The sequence below is a fragment of the Bombyx mori genome, chromosome 15, assembly GCF_030269925.1.
Source record: "Bombyx mori chromosome 15, ASM3026992v2".
NCBI lineage: Eukaryota > Metazoa > Arthropoda > Insecta > Lepidoptera > Bombycidae > Bombyx > Bombyx mori.
In genome coordinates, this window is record NC_085121.1 from 5969097 (window position 1) to 5982859 (window position 13763).

At 36.8% G+C, this 13763-nt stretch overlaps 2 protein-coding genes and 1 pseudogene across 2 annotated transcripts in view; 2 read left to right on the top strand and 1 right to left on the bottom strand.

Moving 5' to 3' along the window:
* The window catches only part of LOC119629658 (uncharacterized), a 378532-nt gene that overhangs the window by 251564 nt on the left and 113205 nt on the right, over positions 1 to 13763 (top strand). The gene's annotated exons all lie outside the window — the stretch shown is intronic.
* On the bottom strand, positions 5723 to 8918 carry LOC101736938 (cyclic GMP-AMP synthase-like receptor). The gene is made up of 2 exons (XM_004928714.5): positions 8862 to 8918; positions 5723 to 7396 (listed from the first exon to the last, which is right to left on the bottom strand). The coding sequence occupies exon 2, from the start codon at positions 7390 to 7392 to the stop codon at positions 6229 to 6231; it is 1164 nt and encodes a 387-aa protein (XP_004928771.2). The 5' UTR covers positions 7393 to 7396; positions 8862 to 8918; the 3' UTR covers positions 5723 to 6228.
* On the top strand, positions 11926 to 13449 carry LOC105841995 (craniofacial development protein 2-like; annotated as a pseudogene).

The following is a 13763-nucleotide window of genomic DNA, read 5'->3' on the forward strand; positions in this document are numbered from 1 at the left end:
TCCCATTGTAATAATGACTAACGATTTGTTGATAATTAATATTAAGTATACAACTGAACTAATATAGAGTCAGCAAGCTGAAGTGGCAGTGGGCTGGCCATATATGCCGTAGGACTGACGATCGCTGGAGCAGACGGGTTCTCGAGTGGAGACCGCGCAGCGGACGACGTAACGTGGGACGCCCCCTGGCTAGATGGTGCGATGACCGGTGGCCGGCAAGAAGTGGATGAGGAGAGCATAGACGTATATAGTAGGGACACCACATACCGTAAAATGGGGCGATTAGGGACAAATTCCAACTTTGTGAGCAATTTTAAGGTAGTTGTTGATGTATATAATGCTATATCAGGATCAAAATGATTGAGTCTTGGGGGCATCTTTGTTGTCTAATTTAAAATTATGCAACTAGCATTCCAGTTTAAGCAAAAAATGCAAAAATAGGTGTAATCCCTATTTACCCGAAAATTGCGGTTAATTGGGACGAAATGAGAAATTTGCTAGGGTTGGCACTACTTTTATTTTTATATATAGTTTTAATTTATTTATTTACTTAGTTGCACCAACAAAGTGATCATCAATAAAAAAAAATGAAAAACTGACAAAAATACATGGCAGACATCACCTCAATTATAGGTGCAATCGACAGTGCTGATATTTCTATCTGGGTTAAGAGATTAGGTGTGTCGGTTATTCCATGGATTAATCAGATGAATACCCCCACTCTGAACAAATTTGAAATATTTATTATTCAAATATTAAATATATTACTTAGACATTTTTGTCCACCTTGAGATTTCATTGATCTTGCTACATGTCTCTGCAAAATCGACTTACTTATATTAAATTGCTTATCTATTTCAACTAAAGACTTATTCTCAATTTCGCTTCGAATATACCACATTTTTAGCAACAAATTTAAAAAATATTGTTATAACTACATAGACAACCCTACAAACCTGTACCTATTTATACTTAGGTCGTTTCCATTTCACGTATTCTCATCCCAATTGACCCCTTATTCGTTGTTATTTGTACCTAAGACGTCCCCAATATCCCCAAAAACAACAGATTTTTACATGTATTTTTATTTAATCAAATACATTAAAACCAATAACAACTGAGACTTACCTTTAATATATATGCTGGTTCAAACACTAAATAACGTTTATAAATCATAGTCGTCTTCTATTATTATCAAATAAATAAAAGAGAGCAAAGTTTCTAGCACTAAAGTAATTACCACCACAGGAAGTTAATTTGAAACGCGATTTTTTATAAGTTAGCAGCTATTATCATGCATATTCAGAGTTGTTTTGTGAACTTTCAACATTCTACTATTAAACTACAAAAAATTGAAGATTTTGCAACGAATATAAAACTTATATTGGGCGTCGAAAGATTTTCCCGGTTTTTTCCCGATTCGCCTCTCAATCCCTAATCGCCCCATTTTACCGGTATTGTTCTTTATCTACTATTGCTTATATAAATAGCACCCATTTTGAAGGCACACACATAAACAAATACCTATCTCGTTCTTACTCAGCACTTTAACTCGCAGGAAAACAATATAACAGTAATTCAGTGCGTACATAAAATGAAACATGAATATACGTAAATGTCTAATGAGGCCGAAAATCCGCCATGTTGAGCGCACCAAATGTCATTGTCACGTCAGTTCGGCCGTCTGTTTTGGGTTGTACATTATTTATTGACCCATTTATCGGTCGGAATCTATTGATCATGACACTAATCATAAATACCTCTTTAAAATATGTCATCAAAACATATTTAGACATTCTGTTTAGATATTTCGGGAAAAAGGCTACCGACAAAATCTCTTCGGAACTATTTAAATAAAATAGTTTTATTCCGCAGTAAGTAAAACACTATTGTAAAATCGTTAAATATTTAATAATTAAGTGATTTTAGAGAGGAAGTCACAAGGAATCACGTTTGTAATTTCATTAACGAATAAATGTTCTGTAGGTGTTTTTTTTTTATCAGGCGGTCCCTTGATATGTTTAAAATTTGAATCACTCTCAAGTGAGAGTGATTCAAATGGTGCGGTGCACCTTCCTTGGGGTGCACTGCGGTAGTCTGTTACGGACTTTAGAGTCAGCAAAACAATTAAAATAGATTGTAATAGTCTAAGAAAAACACGTACTCAAAATACGATAACATTCAGCATGCTAGAAATGGGCTGATGGCACTGTACTATGCCATATCTTTATGTTTTGCGGCAAACGACAACTTTATAAAATCAGTGTAGCAAATTTTAAAAATCGTCATATCGTTTACTTGGAAAATTTGAAGCACGAACTCGTCTTAGATTTCACATAATATCTAAATCACATCATCTTTGCACATAACAATATACTTAATTCCTATTAAAGTATAAATTCTACAAATACATTCATACTCAACAATATTTAAAATAAAATAAGCCAAGAACGTTTATCGATAAAACCTACTAACATTAAAATCTTCTGGGCAGCACTAAAACCGCCATGTTTTGTGGCCAGATGACGTCACAGTGGCACGAATTTTTTGTTGACGTTTCATTTCCATAGGTTTCCTACTTCTGTGCACATAGACCTATATAGTAGGGACACGACATATTGTTCTATACGTACAATTGCTTATATAAATAGCACCCATTTTGAAGGCACATACATAAACATATATCTATCTCATTCTTACTCAGCACTTTAACTCGCAGGAAAACAATATAACAGTATTTCAGTGCGTACATAAAATGAAACATGAATATACGTAAATGTATCCGTCTCCGTCTAATGAGGCCGAAAATCCGCCATGTTTAGCGCGCCAAATGTCATTGTCACGTCAGTTCGGCTGTCTGTTTTGGGTTGTACATTATTTATTGACTTTGATATCGATTTAATATGATTGCATAAAATTTCTTATTTTATCATGCTTAAAACATACAAAAATAATAATTAAAACATATTTTATAGGATCTCAAGAAAGTCGATGCCCCAAAACTATTATCTATATATATTTAAATTCATTATGGAGCCCTCATTCGAAAAATCGGACACCATTTTCGGTCGGAATCTATTGATCATGACACTAATCATAAATACCTCTTTAAAATATGTCATCAAAACATATTTAGACATTCTGTTTAGATATTTCAGGAAAAAGGCTACCGACAAAATCTCTTCGGAACTATTTAAATAAAATAGTTTTATTCCGCAGTGAGTAAAACACTATTGTCAACTCGTTAAATATTTAATAATTAAGTGATTTTAGAGAGGAAGTCACAAGGAATGACGTTTGTAATTTTATTAAAGAATAAATGTTCTGTAGGTGTTTTTTTTTATCAGGTGGTCCCTTGATAAGTTTAAAATTTGAATCACTCAAGTGAGAGTGCTTCAAATGGTGCGGCGTACCTTCCTTGAGGTGCGCTGCGGTAGTGTGTTACGGACTTTAGAGTCAGCAAAACAATTAAAATAGATTGTAATAGTCTAAGAAAAACACGTACTCAAAATACGATAACATTCAGCATGCTAGAAATGGGCAGATGGCACTGTACTACGCCATATCTTTATGTTTTGCGGCAAACGACAACTTTATAAAATCAGTGTAGCAAATTTTAAAAATCGTCATATCGTTTACTTGGCAAATTTGAAGCACGAACTCGTCTTAGATTTCACATAATATCTAAATCACATCATCTTTGCACATAACAATATACTTACTTCCTATTAAAGTATAAATTCTACAAATACATTCACTCAACAATATTTAAAATAAAATGAGCCAAGAACGTTTATCGATAAAACCTACTAACATTAAAATCTTCTGGGCAGCTCTAAAACCGCCATGTTTTGTGGCCAGATGACGTCACGGTGGCACGAATTTTTTGTGGACGTTTCATTTCCATAGGTTTCCTACTTTAGTGTCAGTGCACGAATTTTTTGTTGACGTTTCATTTCGATAGGTTTCCTACTTCAGTGTAGCGATGTGAACCGATTACAATTTCTGGCTCCGGTTTATTACCGGTTTTTTTCTCAAAAAACCGGTTTTTTTAGGTATTTTTAGGTTTTTTCCATAAAGGCTAAATAATCACTAAATAAAACAAATTTACGTACAAACGAAGAGTTTTCTTCATACAATTAATTGGGTGAGCATATTTTATATAGGTTTTTAATGATCATATATATTATCCAATAATAAAAAGCTTTTTATTTTTTATTTAATACTATTGTATTAAATCAAAATTTGGATGCAAGAGGCATAGTTGGTCCACTGCGTCATTCAGAAGCCTGCTCCTTCTGGATGTTAGCACGTGCCAGCAATTTCGGTGTGGTTTTCTGTGGCGGTTTCAGTCTCAATATACATTCGCACTATATTCACTGCAGCCGCCGTGGCGTTCGGAATATCCCGTTTTCGCTAATGCAAAAAATCCAGAATACCAGGCTTTTTAAAATTGTTTGTGGTTTTTTCTGGCTGTTCCGATGATAAAGCGAGAGTTGAAAATTCTTCAAGAAGATTCCCCAGTTCACGATGCACCATCTCTTTTGCAGACAACATGTGCTCTGGTTGGCGAAAGCCATTTCTGATTGTTCGGTGCAGATATGTGGATATTTGGGTCACGGTCCTCATTTCGTACGCTAAAAGTCTACCAACCATATTGTGGTTATTGCACTGTCGTTTTTAAATGTAATGCACGGTAATTTGATTCTGAAACACGGCTTTTTTTATATTTGTAGCTTGTATATTTGATCTGGTAGCACTGGTGTGAACTGTGAATGTAAAGCGTAAAAAACCGGTATTCTTAAATAAAAACCGGTATTTATCGGTATGTATAAAACCGGTTTTTCTCCGGTTTTCTTCGAACCGGTTTACATCCCTACTTCAGTGGAGGAGAGCCGCAGACCGGGCTCAGTGGTGTAGATTGGGAGAGGCCTATGTCCAGCAGTGGACGATTGTGGGCTGTTGATGATGATGATGATGAACTGAACTAAAGCAAATATTGAAATTGAATGTGTAGTATTGTGTAGGTTTTTACAATTTTGTTATGTTTAAAAACTATAGTAAATCGATCATTAATCGACGTATCGATTTCACAGCCCAGTAGGAATCAATAACTTTAATGTTACTGTAGTCCCTGGAGAGAACCAAAACTAACGTACTAAGAGAAAAGAGTGTACTCTCGGAAGTTTTTATCAAATATATTTAAAACAGCGGCCTCTGATAATTGGCTTTAAACTAATTCCATATTCCTTCATACAGCTGTTTTTTTTTGGGCGAGTTAACGAGCTTACAGCCTTCTTAGTGTTAAGTTGATGCCAGAAACTTTAAGCATCAACAATGTAAATGATATCCCCCACTTCAAGACTTGACTTCTACATTTAAAATTCGTATAACACAAATTCCGAATAGTCGGAAAGCACTACTGCTTCGCTGGAGAAATACGCATGGTACTACTCGTACAGGCTCCACACACACTTCACCACCATGAAATAATCATCTATTAAATCAGCAGTTTGTATCTCTGTTCCTGTCTGCCTGCTGTATTAAAGGTAAAATCAATAAATGAATAACCGAATACCATCTTGGCAAAATCTCAATAAACCCACTGAATACCTATGTTGCTGAAACTTTTTATATTTGAATAGTACAAAATATTCTACACGCCAAAGATAATACAATAAACAAAGTTGGTAGGTAGTTATTTTAGAGTAAAATGCAGATATTTTTCAAAAGAATTTTTCACAAAATCATAGACCTATAATAATACAATTTATCACTAAATAGTATAAAAATAATCGGACATACCCTGCCCGCAGTCCTTAAATTAAACACTTTCGGAACACAGAAGAGTTTTCTGCACCAATCCAGGACGTAATTTATATTTTAAACTATGAATATGAAAGACATAATAACAATTGAGAAAACAGTACATAACAAACGCATTTATTTATTTTATTATATTTTCATTTAATAATAATTCAAAATCAAACGTAAGGAAAGTGTTTGTAACCATTTTCTACTCCAAAGGAAAGATCTTCCAATGAGTAAATGTTTTTGGTCTTACAGTGCAACGAAATATCCCATTTTGGGTTGTGGCGATATAGATTTTCGCTACATTTCTTTTGCGTGCTGATAGATTATTAATAAAACAACATTTCTATTATCAAATTACACAACAAAGATACAATTACAATAATTATATTATTCTACAACATGAAACGAATTGGATCATTGAATGCATTTTTGTTTATTTTTATTTTCTTTAGTAAAATATATGTAGACTATTTCTGGGTTTACGAATTTATTTCTGTCTATGTTATTGATTACAATAGATAATTTATTAAACCATGTCTTACATGTTTCCTTTTTTATGTTTTCAAGCAAATTATGTTCTTTACACCAAAAGTTGGCTATTTTGCCTGTGAACAAACATTCGTTCAATCTCTTTAACATGTGTAAAACTAGGAATTCCAAAGCGTTCGACTTCCAAAAATTCTCATCTGTTCTAAAAGATTCCCATAAAAATACAGTTTTTATATAATAACTTGATAAAGTTTTTAAATTTTGAGTATCACGTAAGAGTTTTATAATTTTCAGTGTTGATTTCAAATTATATTTATTATATATATAAAATCTTTCTTGAAATGGAAACGCCAATCGCCAGCTGTAGTCATCATTGGAGGGTTTAGGTACTACAAAGTATTGATTAATTTTTGTTGCGCTTATTTTGTCTAAATCAATTTTGGAATTATTAGGGATCTTAGGTAGCATAAATGAAAGTGAAGGAACCAAATCAATATCTATGACATGATCGTTGTTTTTTAACGTCAGTGTATTGGCAGGTCCAGACAGCCTATGTTGAATTTGAAAAGCATTCCTGTTCTCTTGAAACCCATATTCGTTAACGTCATGAAGATGCCCCAGAGCGATATCTATAACGCTTTGTATCCACGACCTGAATCTTTTGACACTCAGGCGATGATTTTTATCGCACCATAATATAGTGTTTATAAACCCTTTCATAGTCGTCTGTGGTGTTTTTGATAATCTTCGAAACTCTGATGGCATTATCACAAAAGTATATCCGTTTTGTGATTCTGCAGCTTCAAGACTAACTTTACAATAGTTGATAGGTATGGTAAGAATCAAATTTATATCATATTCCGAAGGATGTTTCACTCTTACTCCATCGAAGTAGCTGCCTAAAAATTCGAGTTTTGGTTTCATATTACGAAATAAGCCATTTTTTGATTTCATAGTATTGATTAATTGATTGAGGGCTTTGAATAAAATTTGATTATTCATTATTTTATTTTCCTTTCTTATTCTGACATAAGTACGATTGATGTCTTGAAAACATTTTTCTAAGCTTTTTCGTTCGTCTTTTTTCATTGCTCTGAAAATAAGAATCTGATTGAAGGTTACTTATTATTTTTCGGATGCAAGGGATTCTTGGCGGATCAGAGGTATATCCCAATTCGACGAGACTTTACTAACAACTACCCGCTGCTTGAAAAATCTGAAGCAGCTGGTTCATGAGTTTATCCACCTCACGGTATAACGCCACTGTCTACGTAGGTAATTCAATGTCACACACGTTCACTTACAAGTGTTTCTGCTAGAGTAATAAGCAGCACGGTCGTGGACGAAAAGGGCTAACTGGTAAAGGTGGCCCGATGACATCGTTAATACTGTTACAAGCACATCTATTGGTAGCGGCAACCGTCTCTTGGCTAATAACGGCATTAACAAATGGCCCAAACAGTTGCGTTCCAGACTAAGGTTGGTATATGAGAAGAATGTCCGTCCATGATGTTCCTTATGACTAAGAAGATAGGGTAATCAATAACCATGGAGAGTGGAACAGTGCACAAAAGTAAATCCTCACCAATTCACTGAAAAGTTATTTCAGTTCATCTCATCACATCCAACTATGGTGTTGTTTTACGACACCATGATAAATATAATAACGTTTCATTTCATTTTCATACAAAAGATATGACTAAAGCGTATGTTAGAAAAGATTTGGCTGAATGGGCAATGTTCCCTTCATTTGTTCAATACACGAATGAAACGAAGAAAACATGATTTTAATCTGAGAAATATCAATAAACATGTCAATTGTCAACCAATTTCAGAAATCAGAATTTTCCCGAATAATATAAGATATATTCATCAATAATATACTTTTAATTAAAGATGTCTACTTGGATTTGATCGTTTAAAAATAAAAACAGTGCATTTTATTTCTCTTTTGAAAATGTACTTTGTAAAGATTCTTGTCCTAATCATTTTCAGTACTTGATCAAAATACATATTATGTAGGTACCTACCTAGTTTTGATGAAGTATAAATCAATCTTTAGACCTCTTCTGTTTATAATACCTATACTACCTATGTAATGTATTTAGGCTGTAAACTGAGTGTATTTTGAAAACTAGTTTTTTTCTCACGTTTCCAACAATTTTATAAATAATAACTTGCGGAATAAAGATCGTCAATACTTCACACTGGTATATTCGTCACAATGTTCATCACAGAATACTCCGATTATGATTATAATTTTTTGCACGATTTATTGTAAAGTAAACACTTACTACGCTCACCGAATAGTTTGTAAGAGTGTTTTTATGATTTAGAATTTCATAAAACAATTACAATAACGTACGTATCGCTTTTACAACTATATTACTAACCAACACAAAGTTTTAAGTATGAATGAGCGAAGTGTTACGTATATATATAGATATATGTCTTATTTAAGGCGTTTTGGGAATAACCCGAATAACAAGTAGTCTTGCCAGTAGTCAAATTAGAAAAATATCAAAGTAAACTTATAAGAAACCGAAACATTCACTCACTTATCCACTTTCGTGTGTAACAGCGACGTACACGCAACAGGCTGTGCAAAAAAAATACAGCATCATCTATAAAGCCCACTATCTACATGTAGCGTACATAGGATGCGTACCTACTATTTACATATTTTTTTAGTATGACAATCCGCTTTTTGCAATGCCAACACTTTATCGCTTTTAATTAATTCATATTATTTATTCATAAATTCAATACATAATACTTTAATTATTCATACATTCAATACATAATTACTATGTTATATGAATAATCAAATTGAGCGAAACAAGTTGATTTATGTGAGACAGTCATCAATTGGGATGAAGACGAATGACATCAAATGGAAAGAGACATGTATCTGAACTCCTACTTGTGGAGTTCAGGTACTAAACGGTTAATATACGGTCAATGACCCATAGAGACAGCCCACTGAGTTTCTTGCAGGATCTTCTCAGTGGGTCACGTTTCCGATCCGATGGTAGATTCTCCGAAGCACTGCTCTTGCAAGGGTCAGTGCTAGCAACACTTCCTGGTTTCAGCCCCGAGAGCTCGTCTACACGCTGGGGTTACGCTGATATAGCCTCTCAAGGCTATCAGCATAGGTAAAAAAGATTAATGCTGACTATAATGGAATAATTGGTACTACGAAAAAATATACACTTGCACAAATCATTTCCACGTTGCTATCGTTCACGAAGTACGGTTAGCATGTCAAATCTTAAAAGTTAGAAAACGCAACTTCGTAATTCATGGCAATAAACAGTTTTCAAAGAAACAGCACAGGAAGCCGATTGTGCCGTGTGCGTATTGTGCCGATATAGATCCACTTCGATAAAGCGGCACGACACGAGAATCCTCTCATCGTGGCCGCCGGTAACTACATTCCCGATCCTGCGGAAAGAATGGAAAGCAGTCGACGTCGCCCAAAACACGTCATTTCGGATCCTCCCGATCCACTAACGGTGCTTTTAGGTACTTCAAGCACCGGTCACCGCTCTCGTCGAACCCGTCGCTTGCGACGAAGGGCTCGACGAGTAAATTAACCCTCAGACACAGCCCACTGAGTTTCTCGCCGGTTTTTTTTTTTTTTTTTTTTTTTTTTTTATTGCCTTTGTAGGCAGACGGGCATACGGCCCACCTGATGGTGAGTGGTTACCGTCGCCCATGGACTTCAGCAATGCCAGGGGCAGAGCCAAGCCGCTGCCTACCGCTTAATACTCTCCACAAGCCTCGTTTGAAGAAGGACATGTCATAGCGCTTATAACCGGATCTTCTCAGTGGGTCGCGTTTCCGATCCGGTGGTAGATTCTGCGAAGCACGGCTCTTGCTAGGGTTCGTGTTAGCAACGTCGTCAGGTTTGAGCCCCGTGAGCTCACCTACTAGTTAAGGTTACGCTGGAATAGCCTCTCAAGGCTACCAGCTTAGGTAGAAAAAAAAAAGCCGATGTAGTGCATGCAGATAGCGGAGATGGTTTTGAGCTTAATGCTTCGCCGGTCTACAAAGCGGCATCTATATCAGGAGATTAACACTCTAATATAAATTATGATAATTATTCAAAATGGGTTAATGAAAAGTTATTGCTAAACTAATCTGAGAAGTCAGTTATTGTTATGGACAGCACTTCTTATCACAATACTCTAAGCAGCAAAATACCGACCTCTAATTACAGTAAAGGGGAAATGCAAAAGTGGCTGGCAGAGAACGGCATCTCATTTAATAATAGTTTAAAAATAGATGAACTAAATGATTCGATCAAAAAGATCAAGCACCGTTTTATAACATTTATAGCAACCACATTGTCAACATATACCTAGTTGTCCCAGAAAGAATGGATAATCCTGAAACACCTCATAGTAGAGCTATTGGGGAATCAAAATAAAAAATAACACATAGTTTTATAAAAAAAACGCATTTATAGAAAATCCAACTCAAAATAGAAAATAAATTTTAATAAACTTTATAGTGAGGGGTAGATCTCAGGGGTATTTAAAACTATGGGTTAGTCACCAATATCGAATTTCGAATTTTAATCTTCCTTTATCACAAACAATTTCAATTTTAAACAATAATTACATTTAGACGCGGGCGCACGCTATTCACACTCTAAACGGAAGCGCCCGGAACATAGATTATACACTGTTGAAAAGATCGACATAGATGCTAACTATGTATAGCGAGCGGGCATACGGCCGCGAGAGTGACGTACCGGTCGGTTTGCTACAACTTGAATTAAAAATAGTGTAAGAAAAAAATGATTTTATTGTAAAAAAAAGCATGAGGTGCATGATATCAATAGTTATAAATATTTTAAAATTTATAAAAAATAATAAAAGTAAAATTTATTATTATTAAAATTTATTTTCTATTTTTTAGTTGGATTTTTTATAACGAATTTTTTTTTTCAATTCATTCTTTGTTTTAAATTTTTCAAAAATATCATTTGAGTCAGTCGGTAATTTACCCGAGAAATAGGTGATTAGCACGCCTGGTAGTTTCCCTTCTTGGCCTTGCCACAGACACTCCGGGTCTCAGGAATACAAAAAAATCGCTAATGCTGATTATTCTAGTAAGGATAACGGATCAAACTGATTAAAATATTGAACTGTCATCGGTCCTTAATATGTATGAGTTAATCCGAGTTTTGAAAAGGGTCAAAATCATGTTCAAAGATTCCGTTACATACTAACATACGTATGAAGCTAATAAAAGCGTATTATAAAGAAAAAAAAATATTTCTTGTAGTACCCAAATTACGTATTAAAAAAAAACATTATTTTCCATACTACTGCGCGTTTCTGTAATATACAACAGCTACAAACATAATAAGTCCATAGGGTTTTTGGTGTTATAATATTCTACATGGACTATACCAGTGGATTGCCGTGTGGTGACGGCATTAGAATACTTTTGTCACCACCCCCATTACCATCCCAGGGGAGTCGTAAGAGGCGACAAAAGGGAAAGCATAACACACAATATTTACTAGTGTGAGAGGAGGAAAACTCGAAATTAAACCCTGTACCAACCCGTCTAGCCAGCGTGGTACCAGTAGGCTAATAAACCTCCAAAATGATTGCACACCGCAGAACCAGGCCCCTAGTCCCCGGCGGCCCCGCTAGTCCTGGTTACGGTAGCGGCCATGGTAACGGCGGGGCAAGGGGTGCTAAGAATCCCCGGCAGAGATCCGACTACCACCCCCCTTCACAACGACAACTGGCCCTGGTGACATACAACGTGCGCACTTTGAGGTTGGACGAGAAGCTAATAGAGCTGGAAGAAGAAATGAACAAGTTGCGCTGGGACGTTATTGGTTTATCGGAGATCCGAAGAGAGGGGGAGGATACGAAAACCTTACAGTCCGGCCACTTGTTCTACTACCGGGAGGGAGAACAGAAGTCCCAAGGTGGTGTTGGGTTTATCGTCCACAAATCTCTCATAAAGAACATTATGGCCATCGAAAGTGTGTCGAGTATACCTTGTCCTCAAAATCTCAAAGCGGTATTCGCTGAAGATTGTACAGGTAGACGTCCCATCGACGTCACATCCAGACGATGAAGTGGAAGCTACGTATGAGGACATTAGTAGGGCCATACGTAACTCCCAATCACATTTTACCGTTGTTATGGGAGATTTTAATGCAAAACTGGGCCGTAGAGGCGATGATGAGTTGAAAGTCGGGGCCATTTGGATTTGGGCAGCGGAATCCCAGAGGACAGATGCTGGCGGACTTTATGGAGAAGGAAGGACTCTTTATGATGAATTCTTTCTTCAAGAAGCCGCCATAACGGAAATGGACCTGGTTGAGTCCCGACGGTGTAACAAGAAATGAAATTGACTTCATCATGAGCACCAACAGACAGTTATTCAACGATGTCTCTGTGATCAACAGTGTTAAAACAGGAAGTGATCACCGAATCGTCAGAGGCATGTTGAATATCAATGTCAGACTGGAAAGATCGCGTCTGATGAAGTCAATGCTTCGACCGTCGAATGCACAAATCCAAAACCCCGAGAGCTTTCAACTCGAATTGGCTAATCGCTTCGAATGGCTAATCGCTTCCAATGGCTAAACAGCTGCGCATCAGTGGACGATGTAAACAGCAGGCTGGTAGAGACTGTCCGTACGGTAGGGTCCAAATTTTTCAAAACCCACCGTAAGAATAGACCTCAGAAACTATCCGACCGCACCCGAAACCTCATGGCTAGTCGACGTTTGATGACGCTCCAAACTTCGGAGGACGCTGAGTCATATAGGTAACTCAATAGACATATCATGAAGTCCTTGCGACACGACCTACGCTCCTTTAATACTCAGCGTATCAAAGAGACGATTGAGCGAAACCAAGGCTCTAAAGTGTTCGCAAGAGACGCTTCTATTGGGCAAAGCCAGCTAACGAAGCTGAAGACCGAAGATGGACGTGTAACGTCGAATAGGTCAGAGGTCCTGCGGGAGATAGAGACGTTCTACGGGCAGCTGTTTACCTCGGTCTCAGCTGAACCGCAAGGTTTAGCTGCAGACCCTAGAGCCAAGCTAACCCGACACTACACCGAAGACATCCCGGACATCAGCCTGTACGAGATTAGGATGGCTCTCAAACAGCTTAAGAATAACGAGGCACCGGGCGAGGATGGAATTACTACGGAGCTTCTGAAAGCGGGCGGGACGCCGGTACTGAAAGTCCTTCAGAAGCTCTTCAATTCCTCTTTGCTCGATGGAAAACCGCCACAGGCATGGAATAGGGGTGTTGTGATCCTGTTCTTCAAAAAAGGTGACAAAACCTTATTGAAGAACTACAGGCCCATAGCTCTGCTGAGCCATGTCTACAAGCTGTTCTCGAGAGTCATCACGAAGCGTCTCGAACGCAGGTTTGATGACTTCCAGCCTACCGAACAAGCCGGTTTCCGAA